The sequence below is a fragment of the Myotis brandtii genome, unplaced genomic scaffold (assembly GCF_000412655.1).
Source record: "Myotis brandtii unplaced genomic scaffold, ASM41265v1 scaffold237, whole genome shotgun sequence".
Lineage (NCBI taxonomy): Eukaryota > Metazoa > Chordata > Mammalia > Chiroptera > Vespertilionidae > Myotis > Myotis brandtii.
Window position 1 is genome coordinate 924,295 of NW_005358943.1, and position 20,233 is coordinate 944,527.

Below are 20,233 nucleotides of genomic sequence, written 5' to 3' on the forward strand. Positions count from 1 at the left end.
AGGCCTCTCCTGGAAGCTGACAATTTAGTACAACGAAGGACTGAACTGTGGGAATGTGGATTATTATTTTTTTCTATAGTTCTCTACGTTTCCCAAATTTTCTCTGCTGAGTAGATTCTGCTTTTCTAGTAATAACAATAATGATTTAAAAATGTACTGAAGAGTCAAGAATAAAAATACATAAACACGAAATACACTATGAAATTATTATCCTCTAGCAAATACCCTTTGGTGACCTGAAGAGGTAAGGAAATGTGTTCATATCATGTTCATTCCTGGAGTCCTCCAGTGTAGCGAGGCTCTGATCTACAGAACAGTTCTCACAGCCTTTATTTTAACTTATGAATCTACATCCACATCCAAAATGTATTGGAGGAAATGTTAACTAAACAGTAAGCTACCCAATGCATTTGCAAGTACATATGACTATCTTATAATACCTTTTTGTCTTGTTATTACTGGCTACTTCAGAAACTGAAGTTCAAGTTTTTATAGACCAGTGGTTTGTAACCTACACCAGGATCACTTGAGGACCTTAAAAAGAATACAGTTGTCCTGATTCCCAGATAATTCTAACGTAAATCTTGAGAATCTTTGATGTAGACAATATCATTAAAATATCAAGGTGGCGGGCTGGTCTAAAGATTCCTTTGGGAGAGGTAACTAGGATGTTCTCAAGGGTTATAAAGTAAGCCAAATGTAATTTTATAATAGTGAGTGTTCCTCAGCTCATATACTCTTTGGAATCGCATTTTACCCAAGGTGAAGAGATGGGATAAGACAATAATGCAGAAAGGCAGAAGCAGTGGGACCATCTCAGACTTCCCTTGGGCACCACACCCACCTAGCTCGTGACTCTCAGGAGGACGGGTAGTGGGCTGTAACAATGGTCTGCGCAGGTCCTTTATGTCACCACCTCTCTCCTTGTACATGGCATGCAACAGCGGAAGCCAACTCAACACCATAATCAGAATCCCATACAAGGCAAGTTTGGTCCCTATTAGACAATTTCAATGATCTGACTAAACCTTCACTCTTTGCAGATTTACTGGATTGGAAATAGCAGATCTGCGTTGTCTCCAAATATATACTAGAAATAGGCTAGTGGTTCCTTTTGCTCAATTATCTCTGAAATACTCCATGTTTTAATACTTAGAGACTGTCTTGTTTCTGTAACTTACACTGAAACAGCACATTGTATCTGGCTTTTGCTACATAAACTTCCTAATAGTTTTTGAGTTACAGTACTAAAGTCTAACCTAAAAAATAAAATACAGAATGTTCCATGAGCTCTTTGGGATTTCGTCTTTAAGTTCTTGGAAAAAGGAATGGCTAACAAATCTCTTCTGGTTTGAATACAAGAATCCTAGACAGCATTACGATAATGGTGCTAACGGCCGACAAGCTTTAAGGAAGGAGAGCAAGAGGAAGACTAATTAGTACGCGGAGGATGTTTAATAATTTACTTGGGATTGAATTAAATGCTTTGCTTCCTGCTTTAATGCCTTCTTTGAAGTAACAGGTAATACAGGTTCAGGTTTCAGTTAATTGCTAAATTATAAAAGGCCCATTATTTTATAGTAATAAAAATGTATGATTCAGACATTCCATTATTTTCATAATTAACTTCAGCAATTAAACAAGAGAACGTTTAAGCGGAAACATCTTAAAATTATACCTAGTTAGGCCAATGCATTTTTGCTTACAATAAGAACACCTATTTTTACTTGAAATTGTAAGTTCAAGTGTTTAGAAAAACTACCTAGAAAATCTGACACTTGTGTCTAGCTTCTTTCTTGGCTTTGAGATACCCTGAGTAATACTGGTATGAATATAAAGCATCCTTTGTTACTATAAAAATTATCTTGATTCAAAAACTCATCACCAAAAAACCTTTTCAACGTGATTATATGTAACTAGGTCATACTCGCTAGGATCTGAAGCAGAACTTCCCAACTGACACTGTGGGCTGGGAAAGGGTTACAGGGCGTGGAGATAGGGACCATCTGAGTCCTCAGTGGTCCCCTGACATGCTCCCAACAGGACCTCCTCCAGTGTCTCTCAAGGCTATACAAATATTGTCACTCCCTCCGTGTGTCATCCATTGAAAAGGCTAGAAAGCACCAAGATGGTGTTTGAGAAAAACTAGACTTCTTCTTTCTTTGGTGTTCCTGGTGATTATTAACCTCAGTAGTTCTCAACCTGACTGGAAAAACAAAAAACAACCTATGGAAACTTAAAAATATATGCAGGGCTGGGTGGAGCTCTGGCAATCCTGACTGGGGGACAGAGAGCCTGGAGTATTGGACACTTCTGACAGGTAACCAGGCTTGAGAATCAAGGTCCCATCCTGGCACTAACGCAAGTAATTGAGGACTAATTTAGCCATCACCTTTAAGGAGTTATTCAAGGTCCTAATGGACCTTGAAATGCTGGTCAGGATTCTCGCACAACTATCAAAAGATGAAAAATTTCAAACAAATTATCTGAACACAAATATTGCTTCTAGCGTAAAATATTCTCGTCACTGTATAAGATACAGCATTAAGAGACTTAAGCCCTTTAAGAAATAAACTGAATCTTTTTTTAAAAAAAATATATTTTATTGATTTTTTACAGAGAGGAAGGGAGAGGGATAGAGAGTTAGAAACATCGATGAGAGAGAAACATCGATCAGCTGCCTCCTGCACACTCCCTACTGGGGATGTGCCGGCAACCAAGGTACATGCCCTTGCCCGGAATCGAACCTGGGACCCTTGAGTCCGCAGGATGACGTTCTATCCACTGAGCCAAACCGCTTAGGGCAAACTGAATCTTAATAATATTAATGGACTCAGCAGAATCAAAGGGGACCTGGGATGTTAGCCAGGAATCCAGTTTCCAATCGCCAGTTCTATTATTCTAGCGACTTCTACTAAATATTGGTTTCAAAGTCTCTTGTTGCTATAGAAATTAGACCAGCTACAAATGCAAAAGGAACAGGATAGTGTAACCCATGAGATAAATGTGCCTGAATAATTTTTAGGGGGAAGGGTAGGAAGGAGAATAGCAGTGAACAGGGCCAACATGTTCATTCATATCTTATCCTTGGAAAAGATTAATTCTCCAATTTCCCTTTAAGAATAAGAAGTGGTAAAGAAATAGCTTAATTACTAGTTTAAAAGTTCATATAATAAATCACCTGGAATAGCATTGTCCAACAGACTTTCCTGTGATGACAGAAATGTCTATATTGGTGTGGTCCAGTATTACAGCCATCAGTACATGTGGCTCTTTCGCCTTCGAAATGTGTCTAGTGCAACTGAGGAAATGACTTTTACAATTCCAAAAACATAACTAATTTGAATGTAAATTTAAATAGCCACATATGGCTAGTGGTTAACATATTAGACAGCAGGTCTAGAAATTCTAGACCAGTAAAGTAAGTATAATTCTCCCCACCCGCCACGATCGGGATCTCATTCCCAGGAGAGGAAAACCGTTCAAGCTCTATCATGTAACTGAGTTTCCTTGAGTCTGAATCTGTGCTGACAGCTTCTTCTTCTTCTTTTTTTTTGAACAAGCTTTTGTCCTTCCTTGATAACCAATGAGAAGGCCAATTTCTGTGCTGTGATTTTCCATTTAAATGGAAAATGGACTTTTCCTGCGTTCTTAATGACATCTTAGGAAAAGAATTTTTAAGTTGGGAATCTGTTTTAAGAATAGCAAAAAACCATGATAGCCTAATCACTGAAGAATCCATTTCTTAAGAATGTCCTCCTGTGTAGATAATCAACTCTTCAGATGTGAGGCAAAACTAAAAAGCTAAAGAATTTGACATGCCTCGGGCGAGGCTTTGAGGAATGCAAGGGCCTTTGGACAAGGACAATGGAAATGCCTTCCACTCTCACTGGGGCACATCTGAGAGCCCCAGAACCTGAGACTGAAGGCTGACTGACTACCTATTGAAACCACTCACTGTTTAACAGGAAGCAGGGAAATGTGAAGTGACTTTTTCAATAGAAAAATGTAAATAAGTCTCTTTATAACTGGTGGGGCAAAGTATGGAGGTCTATTTGAAAATTTTAAAGCTATCAGAATAAACTGACCATGTTATATGTTTTCTAAAAATAAAACCTGGGAAGAATGTTACAATTGCCATATATTCAGAAGAATCAGAAAGGAACAACAAATTGGGAAACTAACATAGGAGTCAAAACATATCTGACATTCCCTTAAAAGAAAAAAAAAAGCATTCTAAACTGGCTTCAGAATATGGATAAAGCCCACTTCCTGAGAAACATGAAACTACCCTGAACCCAGCAGAACATAATCTTAAAGGCTACCATTTTGAGATATATACCTGTGTTATATTTTGAAAAAAAACTCTGAAGGTCTAAGCTAATGTCTTTATAAATCATTAACATATAATTTATCTACAGTGAGTTTCATATATATATGTTTATGTTTTTTCATTGATTTCAGAGAAAAAGAGAGAGGGAGAGAGAAATAGAAACATCGGTGATAAGAGAGAATCATTCATCGGCTGCCTCCTGCATGCCCCCCTAATGGGGATCGAGCCCGCAACCCGGGCATGTGCCCCTACCGGAAATTGAACCGTGACCTCTTGGTGCATAGGTTGATGCTCAACCACTGAGCCACAATGGCCGGGCCTTTGCAAGTGTTTTAACAATAACACCATTTTAAAGGGACAGAAGATACCAAAGTGGAAATCTTATATCTCTGTTAGTAAAATAAGATATCTGTTCTGGCCATGGTTATCTACTCTAAAATATATCTGAGCTTTAAATCAAAACTGAAATATCTTCTAGATTTAAGGATCTGGGTTTTATTAATACAATTGTATTCTTACTGAGTTATAATTGGTACTGAGTAGCAGGATTCCTGACATTAATTCAAAGACTTATCAGCTTATATATGTAATTAAAGACATAATCATACCCTCAGGTTAACCCTAGGAATGTTTCTGGCATTTAGGCTCAACTTTATTTCCTTCCTGGGCTTTAAAAACCATTTATGAATTCTTACTTTGTAAGTACTAACATGGTGCCCTACACTGAGCTCCATAAATCTCTGCTTAATAACTTTCTCGAGAAAAAAAATACAAAATTGAACTGTTAGGCATTTGAGGAGGGGTGGGGAAATTCTGTTTTAACCAGGAACTGAGAGTCTTCAGGTAACAAAGATCAGCAGCCTGAAACAGAACTACTCTAAGTTTAAGAACAACTCCACTAATTTAAAAAAAGTCAAAATTGTTGAAAAAAATAAAATAAAATTCATGCCCTAGTCAGTCTGGCTCAGTGGATAGTGTGTCGGCCTGCAGAACAAAGGGTCCCAGGTTCCATTTGGGTCAAGGGCACATACCTCGGTTGCAGGCTGGTCAGGGTGCATGCATGAGGCAACCAATCGATGTGTTTCTCTCACATCAATGTTTCTCTCTTTCCCTCTCTCTTCCACTCTCTTTAAAAATCAGTGGAAAAATATCCTTAGGTGAGGATCAAAAAAGTAAATAAATAAGTACTTAAAAAAAATTCACTAATACAAAGTATTCATCCTAGCTCTGTGGTTTTAGGCAAGTTATTAAAACAGACTGAATGGGAATAAGGTCATTAAAACAGAACGGGTTAAAGGCCACATGAGGCTATGGATGAGAAGCCAAGTGGGATGCTGTACACACAAGTGTTTTGAAAATTGTAAAATGATAGTCAAGCTATTAGAATGCACAGATACTGGACAGGTGCACAGTGTAGAGAAAGGGTGTGCTTTTGGAATACTCGAGAAACAGGGAGTCGCAGGCTGGAGGAAAGGGTTTATAGGGGAAGAAGTGTTTCACAGGTTGGGGGGTGGTAGTGGTGGAGTGAAGGTTTGAATGACAAACCAAAAAGAAACCTTATTTTGCAGGGAACAGAAAGCTTGCGAAATTTCCCGAGTTAGACAAAAGACATGTGGCAGATGGTTTCTGCACTGCCAATATTTGGTGACTAATTGTTGGGGATGTACTGAGGGCAGAACTGCCAAGTGGAGATCTCCATAAGCAACCAGAAATATGTAAGTGAAACTGCCGAGAGCGAGAGTTTGTTTGAGACACCTTTTGTGCACGGGGACCCGCTGGGTGCTCATGCATGCGTCACGTCAATGTGCTGGCAAGTTCGTCTTTAGGGGAAACCCCTGGTCAGTGAAGGGTGAAAGCCAGTACAAATGCTTCCCTCTTCTATTGCTCAGGTGGGTAATTCTGCAGTGTTTCTATGTATCTGTCAACAAGAATCAGTCAGATGAAGCTCAAATTGCCTACTGCAGCTGATAATATATCCCCTCCCTCCTTGCTTACTCTCTTCACTCCTGTGGTACCACTCCCCAAAGTAAACTTTCTGCAAACAAGCCCAGATCACAGGCTCTGCTTTTTGGAAGACACCCAGGGGCTAGACAGGAAAACAACAGAGAGACAATTAGTAAAATGATTGGGTCGATGAATCTTTAGAGAACACCAAGAAAGAGGGAGAGATTAATTTCTGGTAAGAAGCAGGAGAACTATGGTTAAGCACTGGAAGCACTGGATAGGCCAAGAGATCAGAGTACTGACACACATACACTGTCATTCCACGTTCTAAATTCTATTCTATCCACTGTCTTCTTAGAATTCTGCCACTATGATGTCACATTCGGCCTAAGAATTTTCTGGGTGTCAGCCCTTCCTCTGCCCACTACTTCTATGATCAAATAATCAGAGGAAGGGGGAGGCAGGAAAAGAAAAAAGGAGGCATGGGACGTGAGGGAAAGAGAGACAGTATCGTTCTTAACAGCCAGGCATAAGAAAATACAGAGATTCAGTACCATGTAACTAGTTTGGGTTGGCAAGTGTTAAAGAATACACGTTCACTTTTCTAGTTTCCTGGGTTTGCTTTTTCCAAATGCCTATTCTACATCGCCTAGAAACATTACCACGTGGAGCTCTCAATCATCCTTAAAAATAGAAGCTCCAGGACCCCTTGAAATATTAGAGAAAATGGGATCTTGCTTAATAGCTCAGTAGAATGAAGTTGCTGAGTTGACATGAACAATGAAAGCCATCAAGAATCTTTTCAATCATCTTGTTAGCATTTCTTCCCTCCGAGGGAAGCTGTCTTTCATGAACACAAAGAACAAAATGCAAAAAAGTTCTCTGGGATTTTTACCTCCAATGGTTTCAGCACCAATTACATACACGCAGCGAACTGTTCCTTTTTTGCATTTTCCTTGGCATGGTATGTTTAAAAGTGGCCAGAGTTCCTGTCCATAGAGTTTTCTCATTGTGGTTTCTTGAAAGGATTTAGAAAGCGTACTGATAAGGAATGTCCTCAGCAACCAATGACAGAATATCAGATTTCTTTAAAAAGTCACTAGTAGTTTTAGTATACAGTTCATAAAGTATTAATATTTACTAGAAAATCATATCATAAAATCTGAATGTTACTATGAAACTTTTGCAAATTAAAAAGTTTAGCTTACTCTTCAAGATGTTTTAGAAGTTAGGATTAAGCAAAAATGATTTTCTTATCCTCCCCACAAGTACTTGATAGTACTTTAAGAAAATGTGCTGATAAAGCAAGACAGAAGAATTTAGCAATTGACTCTTGTGAACCTTAAACATTTTCATGTAACAAGGAACACCACAGGAATGCTTAAGCTGTATGTTTCTTTTTGTCTACGATGGCAAACTTGCTTGTCATGAGAAACCTTCAGCTCCTCCATGAGAATTTAAGGGTAAGGTCCTTTAGCCATTTGGTGTTAGAAGATTGAGAAAACAGATACAAACTGAGTCATTTCCAAATGGAGTTGGAGCTGTCATTCCAGAGGAAGGCCTTGTACACCTCTTGCTCCTTGAGCCTTTGGAATGTTTGAACTGGGCAAAATAACCTCTGAACTGGGCCAAACCAACATTGTCTTCTAAACAGCTGTTTGTAAAGCTAACAGCAAGGCAGACATCCTGACCAGAGGACTGAAAAGTAAGTACATTCTTTAGAAGTTGCACCATGAATAGCTAAAGAATAACTTATTAGCACCAACAGAAATTCCTTCCTTCTATTCATGTAATTATTTCCTTTCGTTTCTCATAAAACCTCTTGACTTTACCCCATAATCGAGACATACTTTGGGTTTCTGCCTGAATCTATGCCCCCAGATTGCAATTCTTTTTGATCTCAAAGAAATGCTTGTTTCCTCTTACTTTGGCTTTTGATTTTTAGGGTTAACAGAATATACTAGTTGATACTATATTCAGAAATGACTAAAAAAAAAAATGACTTAGGCGTGTTCTAGCTGGGGGGAGATAGTCCAGCTGCGTAGAGGCAAATGAAGTTCATTAAATGATGGTAGCAGAGGCATATTCTTTCCTCAAAGAACTTTCGAATACGTTGGGCATGGGCAATCCCCAACATAAGTGTGGCCAATTGAGGTATGTCCCTTTCTTTCCCATTCTCATGCAGGTGTTTCTGACGCCATTAACTATACTGACCCTTGAAGGGAGAGGGGTAAAGTCATAGTTTTAAGGGCAATTTGTGAAAGTACATTCAATGTTACTACACTTTTATATTTAAAAGATGAAAAAGCACCGGCTGCAGGACCAGTGCAAGTAAAGCTCAGCTTTGTTAAACTGTAGAAGTCAAACTCAATTAACTGTAGCTGGTATTCTCAAAGACAGTGACTGGCTACTGAAGAGGTGTAATAGCAAAGGCGAGTGTTGGTATGTATTTAATTTACCCACAAGGGGGCAGCATGCTTACAAAAGGCTTGGGAAACACTGCTCCAAGTTTCTTGATCCGGTCTCTCCCAAACTGTGTACCTCTTAGCATCTCATTTTCCGTTATCACTGCCTAACACGGAAACTGACAGGAAGGTTTCAGGAAGGAGAAAAAGGGAACATCACCTAAATTCCCCCATAACTGCTCTTCAGTCGCTAATAGGGGGAAATCAGAAAGAGAAAGCAAGTGACGGAGAAAGATACAAATGGGGGAAGGAGCTAAAATAGGAGGAAAACTGATGAAGGGATGGGACATGTTCTAATTTCCTCATTCCTACGAATCCTCCCTTCGTGACTGCTCAGAAAGCTCCAGCCTTTGCTCCACGTCTTCATCCTGCCTTGGTTTCTAATTATCATCATTATGAGGACAACTTATGTACAGAAGTGATTTTAAAAATAACAAAAGCTCTGCATTTTTTTTTTCTTTTTTCATTTTGAAGCATACCTGCCTAGCTCCTCTTTAGCTCCTGGTCTAGTTTCTAAAACCCTCGCTTCACTTCCTTGCTCAGTCCAACCAGTCCCAGTCCAGGCTACAGGAGCCAAGAACTAGACACTAGTTAGGGTACATGACACAGTAAGTACAGTTTTTAGGTATACTAAGTACAGCGTTTTATGGCCTGGACTGGGAATTTAACCAACAGGGTTACTATTAGAAAACAATTTAATAACCAGTAAGGGTACAGGAACCCAAATAACCAGTATGCCCTTCCTATATCTTACAGCTGAACACCAGATGGTTGACTACAATAAGCTGCAATGGAAACTGTAACCTCAATTATAAACAAACCAGAGGCCCGATGCACGAACTTCGTGCAAGAGTAGGCCTTCCTTCCCCTGGCTGCCAGCAGGCACCCAGGACCCAGGCTTCCCTCCGGCCCCAGCTTCGTTTGGAAGGATGTCCGGTCCAACTAGCATATTAGCATACTTTTATTATTATAGATGAATTATAACTCCACAGAAACATTAGGGACTCCTAACCATCAAATTCTTGTTCAGCAGGGCCATATAGTCACAAAAATCATGCTCAATCTGCCCTATTCTGAGAAGAAAGTATATCATGATATTCTCTTTTCCCTCACTTTCAAGGAACTACAACATTCTTTCCCAGAGGCGATACCATTGTAAGGGCTGATAATCTTGAATTTATTTCCCACTTCCTGGGAAGTACAGACCCATTGCAAAATTTTACTGATAGCTCCTGCCACCCCTTCTGTATTCTGCTAGAAAGAGAAATAAACAAGGAAAAACTAATAAATGTTAAATCAATTTTATAGGTATATTTTAGGATAAAGCTTGCAAGTTTCATTTAAAATGTAACCAAAATTCCTCTCATATTCGGTGATAAGTAAGCTGAATGAGAAGAAAATGAGTTACTGATATATTATGTACTTATTCATTTAAGAAATAGAACCTGGATGAGGCACATAAAGTACACAGTTAGCATTATTGTATATTCCCAGGTAATACTGTGGAACTATATTTTCTGAAAATTCACACAAAAAACCAAATAAACCTACACTAGTCTTAATAAATGTACACTTTGAATAGTCTACTGAGCTATAAAAACATAAACAAACTAGAATAGTATACTTCAAAATGAAAAAAAAAATGTAGGAAGAAATTCTACCAAAGCTTTTGTTATTTTTAAAAGCACTTCTCTACATAACTTGTCCTCATAATGATGATAATTAGAAACCAAATTATATTGCTCAGGTTACAGATATCAGAAGTCAAGATTTTTGGATTGACTGTGTAATATGTTAGTCTTCAGAATTTCAATAAGGTATTTTCAATTTTTATTGTAAGTATTCCAGAAATATAAGAAATGAATTTACCTGTGAAGCAACTTAGAGACGACCCCTTGGTTTTATTTTCATGAACAGTGACAAGGATTAAAAGAACTTAAATCGATTAAAATTCTTCTTTTGATGATGGTGGAATCTGACAAGGGGCAGGAGGAAGGCGCATTTTGTTGGCCTTAGGCTATTCTGATGATTTATTAGAGCAAACAGGACAAGTGTTGAAAATGTGTTATCAATCAGTACATGTTCATTTGGTATGATAAATAGCATAAAATGGGACCAGAGCCTTTTCCTTTCACTTTAAGATTTTAAAATCTATTTTCCAATTTGTACTTATATAGAACTGATGATTTAATTTATAAACCCAGGCAACTAATAATGCCTATAAAATCAACAGACCTGGTAATCTAAAGTAGGTTACCGGCAGTAATAAGATTAAAAGCTGGAAATGTTTGAGCTCAATAAAAATTTATTATTAAATTTCAAAATTATCAATAATTATTTTTATATAACTTAGCAACCTTACTACTGATATGAAATATAGGATAATAAAAAAAATAAAATATAGGATAGTGCGAAAGCAGCAGTTATTTGAAACCACAAAAAATTTTGTTTTATTTAAAGAGAGATTTTCTTTAGGAAACCTTAAGGATATATACATTTAGGAATATCTGAGTTTCTGAGCAAAGCTCCCACCATGTTTTTATAAATTGTCCAATTATCTAAAATTGGCCCAATATTTTTTCCCTTCAGAAGTAGTCTCAATTCAAGCACAGTCAAATTCTGTAGTTATTTTTAATACGTTTTTGTTGATTTTAGAGACTGGAAGGGAGAGAGAGATAAATATCGATCTGTTGTCTCCTGTACACACCACGACCAGGGATTGAACTTGAAACCTGGGTATGTACCCTGACTGGGAATTGAACCAGGGACCTTTTGGTGCATGGGGAGATGCTCAACCAACTGAGCCACACTGGCCAGGACAAATTCTGTAATGCTTTACATTATCATATTACTTAAGAGTTGGAATAATACAACTTTATTTTAGGATCTAATACAAGAAAAAGGTGAATTACTGGAAAACCTCTGCTGACATGATGAGAGACTAGAGAGGCTCAATAAAAAGTTGAGATTTTTAGAAGCCGTCTATAGGACCACTAGCATGGAGCAATAGGAAGGCTCAGCAGAGCATGCTGAGAGAGGAATGATGGGAATATAAACCTCCACTGGGGTCTGGGTCGCTTAGGTAAAGGGAAGGAACAGAGGTTGACTAGGGAAAGAGAGCGGAGGAGAAGCATCTCAGCAAACAGTGGTATTTTCGATATATTTACCTGTCCTTTCCTAAGATTTTCTCGAGTTCTATGCCTCTGCAATTCCAGTTTTGATTATTGGGGTGAATAATCAATTATATCAAACCACTAGGTTTACTTCTAGGGGTTCTAGATAACTTCAAATTCAAATTTATCTCATTGTTTTTTAAGCCTAATTTTTGTAACATTCCATTGTTTTTCTGCACTATCTCTAGCTTTTTTAGACAAAGGAGCTTTTATGACCATTATTTCCCATGTACCTTAGTAGTTTTCTGGCAGTGTGGAATTTTGAGGGGAGACTTTTATTATTTGGCTGCTTTCAAAGTGTACCACAAACACTGGTTAAATTTCAGTAGCGCCAGTCCTGGAGGGAAGATCTGAATTTGGACTCATGAATGCTGATTTCTAAAGCATTCTGACTGGCAAAATCATGAAGAAAACATTTTGTGGAAAAATAAATAAATTTCACGTTTACCAATATATGCATTTTTTAAAATTAAAAGAAAAATGATTTAACATCTTTTAAAGGGTTATCCTAATGTAAAATCCCTCTTTAAATTAGAAAAGTAACTTAAAGCAATACATTATTTTGTTTCAAACAGGCAAATATAAACATCATATTTTCCACAGTAACTTTTTTCATGATAAAACATTCAAGTTTGAATATTTTAAAACAAGTTCAAAATGGATTTACCGAAGAGATGCTGTTTAAGAACATTTCGAAAATTCTCATCAAATTAAAATCAAATATTAATATAGAGAATTTCATAAAAACTGAAATGTGGAAGTGTCAGTCCTGGCTCAAGAACTGTCACTCTCACTTTTGAATCTTCGCCTTCACCAGTCACACTCGTTGCCACCACCGAGTAAAACGGACTCTGTGGCTTAGCAAAGACCAAACACTCGGAGGAGATGACAAGTAAGGGAGAAGGACGCACATTTAAAAATTATCTTCATGACCCATTTCACCTGTCCTTAAACTCCCCTTCGGGAAACAGCGCACCGCACCTGCCCTCCTCGCCTTCCACCAAAGCAGTCCCAGCTTGGTGTCCCTCTCTTTATGAAGGTCGAGGCCACGCTGAGATAAGCCTCACGAGGAGGAGTTTTCTTGGGACGATAAAGAAGTCTAGAGAATTCAGGCTCTCACTTTCAGGTGACCCAGCATTGGTTTCCCCACTCCTTATCTCTACAACTGCCTTTCTACCTGTCTTTATGGTATTCCTGAATTTGCCCAGTTATGGATTTCTCCTCCCGTCACTTGTAAAGTCATGCTATTAACTCAAAATGACCGAAATATCTAATTAGCCTGAAAAATCGCACTACATTTAGAGTTCTCTTAGGTATATTATATGTAAGAAAATTCTACAAATCCCACCTGATGGTCCAAATATATGGTGTTCCTTTGAAGATGATGCGAAAGAATTTCATTCTAGTAGGCATCAATCAAGAAACAAAGGAATAGAGAAAGAAGGTGCAGAATTCATGAAAAGGTCAATTTTGAAATAAGAAAAAGCAGGTAGTTTACCACAACCTATAATATCACAATACACAATAACTTTGATACACATGCTCCCCTGTAAACGGTACAGATGACAAATGAAATTATTATAAAATTATACTTAGTTTTGTAAGAAATTAAGTAGACATGCATATAAGCCGAAATATTAAGCAGAAAAATCCTTCAAATGGCTTTAGCAGACGCAATGGTAAAAGCTTCCCAGGTTAATTCTTTTCGGCAACATAGTACTGCTTCTTTGGATGTTTCTCATATAATTAGAGGCTATTAAACCCTTTGAGAAATGTTTACATGTGTCCATTTTTTAAACCAAGAAGGAAATAAATATCTTAAAATTAATCTTTGATATTTAATAAATTGATTAGAACTATAATCCATTTTCAACTTATTACTTTATGGGAAATGACAGGACTTTTCAATATCTGTCTTACCAGACGCGGAAGTTACAGTATTTGGTTAAGTGACAACACTATTTTGAAGTCCGTATGAATTTCACTGCTCACAACCAAAAGTTGGCAGGCAAGGGGGTGGATGGAAGGCTAAGAAGCAATGCATCCTCCTGGTATTTTAGTAGGATATATAAACAAGCGAGTTCTCAAAGGGTCAATAGGAGATCCTAATGCTGCCCTTGCAATGATGGTATGGGGCTCATGCTCACCACTAATGACACCGATCAAACTGATTAATGAGTGGCTCCAAATAGGTGACAATGGCAGACGACACAGACAACGCTGTTCATAGCTGACCTTCGGGCTGTGGGCCTCAAGCTTTAGCTGCATGAGCTGTGCTAACGTATGCTCCCGGATACTAGTCAGCTCCGCTTGCTGCCGTCTCAGCTTTATTAGCAGCAGCGTAAGCTCCTCTGGCTGAAGGAGTACAATTTAAGAATCCAAACAGTGGAAAACAGATTAATTGTTGTCTTAAGTGACAGACATTAAACCAAGATTTCTTGGCAAGTTTCCTCTTACGGGTGACACCAAACATAGTGCCTAGGCACTATGATGATAGGTCCTACATAAATGCATAGATATCTAGAGAAATAGAAGGAACAGTGTTACTTTAAAAGAACGGCAAAAAGACAGTATATTAAGGCAATTTTCTCAGAACTCACGAGAGAAATTTAAATGTTAAGCATCAAAAAGCATAATGCCAAAAAACATCACAAAGATTTGTATACTAGAGGTATTAAAAGATTATCAAAACTATTTTAATAAGATGTTTAAAAATGACACCGAAGACTTTTGCACCAACAGAATAATACTGGCAAGTCCAACCCTCTATTTTACAAAATAGAAGGTAAATAAAAAGAATTAAAATTCACGTAAAACTTGGATGATACCTTTCCATCGTTACACTTAGAACCTGGGATCTGTTCATTGCTTTCCAGTTATATTTTTAAATGCCACTGTTAGTACTTTCATAGGATATTTTATGTGACCAAAAAAATCAGTTTAGACTTTTTAAGAAAAAACATTTTTTTAAAATACATATAGAAAGTTTTCATTGGTACAGCAATCTCCTTCTACCTTCTGGGGAAAGCAAAGAACCATTCTGGTTTCCGATTGGTTCCTATCATCCCTAAGTGGGAGAAAATTTCAAAGGTAGATAAAATTCCCCACCAGGCCAATCTGATAAGTTTCCTTGTTAGAAATACAGTAAAGTATGAACGTTGGCAGTGCTATAAGCCATAAAATAGTAGTGAGTGTTTCTCTGAGCCTTGTTATGATTAAAAACTGCAGCGGGGCCAGAGGGAGGCTCTCCTCACTTAAGGGCTACAGTGTGCTTTTAAACTTCCAGGCCAAAAAGCATTCCTGAGATCGATCTGTTTTGCCTACAGCACAGCTTTATACCAGCTTTCTCCTGTTGTTCATTTGCTGTTGCTCCCCCCCCCCCCATACAATTTTTTTGGGGGGGGACAGAAATAATTTTAAACGATTATTTAAAATGACATTAAAAACTTGGGCCTTCAGGTGAGAAAAATGTCAGAAGTAAATAAAACAGTTACTACTGGTTTCTCTAGGTAAAATTAAGTATATAGATGTGACAAAAGTCTTTTATAGTAAATAGTCTAAGAATGTGTGTATGACTTGAAAAAGAAACTTCATAACAAAAAGAATAGTTGCTTTTAAACTGATGCCAACCACATCTTGTGACCGCATGACTGTGGGTAGTCCATGTCTTATGACCAAGCCCTTGAGGTCTGACCAGGGAGAGGGTAGGGTGGAGTAAGGGAATTAAATACCAGAGTGCTATTTGACAGACATACCAAAAGAAGAAATCTTGAAACTCTGGTTTGTTGTTTATGTAGTTAAAGAGATTAAGAGATATTTTCACAAAAGGATGAAATATTCCAATAAGTTTACAAGATATCTGAATTTTGAATCAAAATAAAAAGAGGCACATCTGACTCCCTCAAAAGTAGATGCTAAATAATTTTTATCCTAAATACCCACTAGAGGGAGCAAGGCAGAAGCGAAAATTTTATAGTATGATATTTAGCATTATCTTATGTCTAATGTCTGTTTGTTAGATTTACAATTTAATACTTTAAAATTGCAACATCGAAAAGTTTTTAATTTTAGTCAAGCAATATTTTAACCTTGAACAAACAGCAAGTAATTTAAAACCAGGGAATCATCCTTATACCTAAGTGTGTAAAAGATAAAAGAATGTTTGTAAAATACATGTAAGATGAATTTGTTCTGATTACTGCAGGAAGAGACTTTTAAATAAGGAACAACTACAGTATATAGGTCTTCAAATCACCATCTCCACAGAAAGTGAAACTACCTACTGATACTAAAGCATAGTTCTCCTGATAAAAGAATGCCATTAAAATAAAATGATGAAAAGTCATCTTTTCTCTTTAACTTGAATAACAGTGTCCTGATAATATAGCTCCTTCTCAACTTGAACATAACACTGACAATAAAATGATAATGGTTAAGTATTTTTATAGTCTCTCTTTCTCTTCATAAATATGCAAATTATGTTTTTATTCTGCTCTAGAGTAGTTAATCTATGTAAAAATCCACAGGAGAAACTTCTTCTTAGGCTTATAGTTTGACTACACATGGTTGCTTGCTGAATTGGCTCCACTAATGACCTATTCCAACTTCTGTTTTAAGGATGAGGGGATCGACACCCAACACAATAGGAAACCCACTCAGGTTCTACAATAAAACTTGAAAATATAATCTTATACGGAGGCAGTCAGACATTTTAGGGAGAGCCATCCAGCTGGACTCTGAAATGGCTACATGATTCCAAATTCTTCTGATGAGCATTCTCTTCCACAAAAATATCCATGGCTTTTCTTTGGGAGGCACCGGTCTGAAAATTCAAACTTACAAGCTATGTCAGATATGTGCCATCACGTTAGCACATGCATAAAACATGATATGGTAAACAGAGGTATCATACTCACTGTTTTGCCTTGGAGGCTCTGGGGACTGACAGACTGTAAAGTCAGGCCAGCGGGCATTGACCTCCTGTCAGGCACATAGACATGCTGGGAAAATAAAGGCACAATATACATTTCTGTGGTCAATGTCAGCAACGAGAAATCTTACATTTATATTGTAGAATACCATTTAAAAATTGCTGTAGTGCTTATGAAAGAAGATAGGTACTGGTGGAGGTGGAAAAGGATATGGGTTGTGGGAAGAAATGGTGATAGAAAAACAAATAAAGTAAATAAATAAAATCATCTTCCTAAAAAAAAAACCAACCCAAAAGATAGATACTAAAATTTCTTGACTAAAATATGGATGCCGACAGAGTAATTCTCTATCGTCTGGCTCAGTGGTTCTCAAACTTATTGATCTCAGGAGCCCTTTATATCCTTAAAAAGAAAATTTAGTGACAAGAGGGATTACTTGTTTTACAGGTGTTTTTTTTTTGTTAAACTATATTTTATTGATTTTTTATAGAGAGGAAGGGAGAGGGATAGAGAGTTAGAAATATCCCTGAGAAAGAAACATTGATCAGCTGCCTCCTGCACACCTCCTACTGGGGAATATGCCGCACCAAGGTACATGCCCTTGACTGGAATCGAACCTGGGACCTTTCAGTCCGCAGGCCGACACTCTATCCACTGAGCCAAACCAGTTAGGGCCTGTTTTACAGTTTTGAAAATCTCTTTAATGTCTGGCTATATTTTCATATTTGCTGCTGTATTCAATCTACTGTGATAATCTTTTTTAGTGGAAGTACACAAAGAAAGTCCCACCTACAATATGTACATATATATTGAAAAGGAAAGAGAACTTTAATAGCTTTTTTGGATAACTGTAAGTATCTTTGAAATTACACTAAATCTTGAAAAGTGATATTTTCTTAAAGGTTAGTTGCAAAGTGGTATCTGAAACTATATCAATCAACTTTTCGTACTCTGGTACAGTAACATCCATTAGTCTATTTGCAGTTTAAATGACTCTCCCATCCATTCATGAATTTGTAGTATCAAACATTGGTCATGTGGAAAATACTGGTTTAGTGAGTTATGCAGATGTTCCCAAGTTGACATATCTCAGCATACAGCACCAGTAATGCACATTTGTTATTACTACCACTGATCTTGAAGCACTGGGAAGCTAGCAAGCTCACAGAGGCAGATATGAGATTTCCAAAATTCTAATTTTTGCTTGCAAGCTCGAATGTTGCCATCAGTGACAGATACTGTCAGGTGCTTTCCATGAAGTGACAGGCTAACATTTCACTTTGAGAAGTGTCTGTCAAATACTAAGTCTGTCATTCGTTCAAATACTAACACTATACTTTGTCTGTCATTCATTCTTTCAAGTAAAAATGGTGTTTCATGAAAAAAAAAAATCAGCTAGTTCAACTTGCAACTCAAATAATCATGCAAGTGTTTTTCTGGGAGACAACCATTAGTCCTCTGGTACGCAATAGAAATGCTTGAAGTATATTTCTCATTTCATCACACAGAATATTAAAATGATAAAATTATCCTTTACTGTTTTATCAAAAGGATTCTTTTTTTGAAATGTTTTTATTTATTTTAGAGAGAGAGAAAGGGAGAGGTAGAGAGACAGAGAAAAACATCAATCAGATGCCTCCTGCACGCCCCCTACTGAGGATCAAGCCCAAAACCTGGGCATGTGCCCTGATCGGGAATCTAACCTACAACCTTTTGGAACATGGAACCAACACTCAACCAACTGGGCCACATTGGCCAGGGCTCAAAGGGATTCTTAAGTGAAACTGCTCCTTTATTTATTTTTACTGCAAGTATATGGCATACAATGACCTCTAGCGTGGTTTGGAGCCCTTCCCTCGATTTAGGCTAAGGTAACAGTACTTCTACCCACCATTGCTTGTGCACTCTTTGAAAACGGTAACACAATGAAAAATGCCTTATCATTATTATAAAAATAGTTTTGAACTTACTTACAGGCTGCCTGAAAGAACCAAGGGGACCCTCAGGGAAACCCCACCTCCCAGGGGTCTATTGGCCATACTTCGAGAACCACTGATCACATCAAAGATAAGATCAAAGAAATATTAACCATGGTCTTAGGACTGGTCAGAGTCCCGTGCCGCGGGGTTGGGGGAATTGGCAATGTTGGAGAAGTTTATTTGGGAGGAGGAGTTAACAGGGAACTGAATAAAGAGCACATATTCATTTAATATTTATTGTTAAAACAGATGATAGGCCTAGCCGGTTTGGTTCAGTGGATAGAGCGTCAGCCTGCGGGCCAAAGGGTTCCTGGTTCAATTCCGGTCAAGGGCACGTACCTCAGTTGTAGGCGCCTTCTGAGTGCAGGAGGCAACCAATCGATGTCTCTCTCTGTCTTCCCCTCTCTCTAAAAATCAATGGAAAAATATCCTCGGGTGAGGATTGAAAAACAAACAAACAAAATACAGATGATAAATTTTGGCCAAGAATACAAAAAATACTAATAAATGAGAACACTTTTCAACCACACATTAATAAGTTGTATTTGATCAGATTTCTCTTGAATATTGTTAGTATCTTTATCACATATGATGTGCCTTTGGATGTACAAAGTGACAAACACAAAACTTTGTGACAATGAAGTTCAAAGAGAGGCTCACTTCCTCCCATCAGAAACTTCCTGACTGATCTGTCAATTTCTAGCGAACTCTTATTTACGGAAAAAGCAAGCAGAGGCCTTAGACCAGTGATGGCGAACCTTTTGAGCTCGGCATGCCAGCATTTTGAAAAACCCTAACTTAACTCTGGTGCCATGTCACATAGAGAAATTTTTTGATCTTTGCAACCATAGTAAAACAAAGACTTATATTTTTGATATTTATTTTATATATTTAAATGCCATTTAACAAAGAAAAATCAACCCAAAAAATGAGTTCGCGTGTCACCTCTGACACGCGTGTCATAGGTTCGCCATCACTGCGTTAGACAATGATATAACGGAAAGATTCAGCCTATCATAAAGATAAGAACAAGTGTATCTTAAAATGGTATAAAGCAAGAAATGCTTTATAATTAAAAAGAAAATGACAGGACAGACATCGGAGAACAGGCTGTCTGATCGAAACTCTTTAGCATTAAGAGAAGCTGATCGACAAAAGCTCTCTGAAGTCACTTCTAATAATCTGCTAAGCAATGCTTTAACTAACTTAAGATATAAATTAAAACATGATCTCTTAAACTCAATTTTTTAGAAGTACATACCAGTAAGCATTGTTATCCCAATATTAAATTAGTATGTAAGGAGACATGTCAATATGCCATATACTCAGCTGGTGGTTAGGAGATGAGGTTGGCAGGTGTAGAATCTGCAAGTGAGTGAAGAGCCAATAGATATGCATGTGGTACTAA

General features: G+C 37.6%; 1 protein-coding gene across 17 annotated transcripts in view; it reads right to left on the reverse strand.

Moving 5' to 3' along the window:
* Positions 1-20,233, reverse strand: part of PLEKHA5 (pleckstrin homology domain containing, family A member 5) — a 209,781-nt gene that overhangs the window by 39,211 nt on the left and 150,337 nt on the right. For 11 of the 17 annotated variants that reach the window (XM_014540161.1, XM_005866756.2, XM_014540166.1 and 8 more), the window contains 3 exons: positions 16,832-16,915; positions 14,151-14,270; positions 13,264-13,317 (listed from right to left, as the gene is read on the reverse strand). In XM_014540161.1, the coding sequence (XP_014395647.1) occupies positions 13,264-13,317; positions 14,151-14,270; positions 16,832-16,915 (258 nt within the window). The remainder of the gene's footprint in view (positions 1-13,263; positions 13,318-14,150; positions 14,271-16,831; positions 16,916-20,233) is intronic. The other 6 variants (XM_005866758.2, XM_014540162.1, XM_014540163.1 and 3 more) reach the window with 2 other exon arrangements.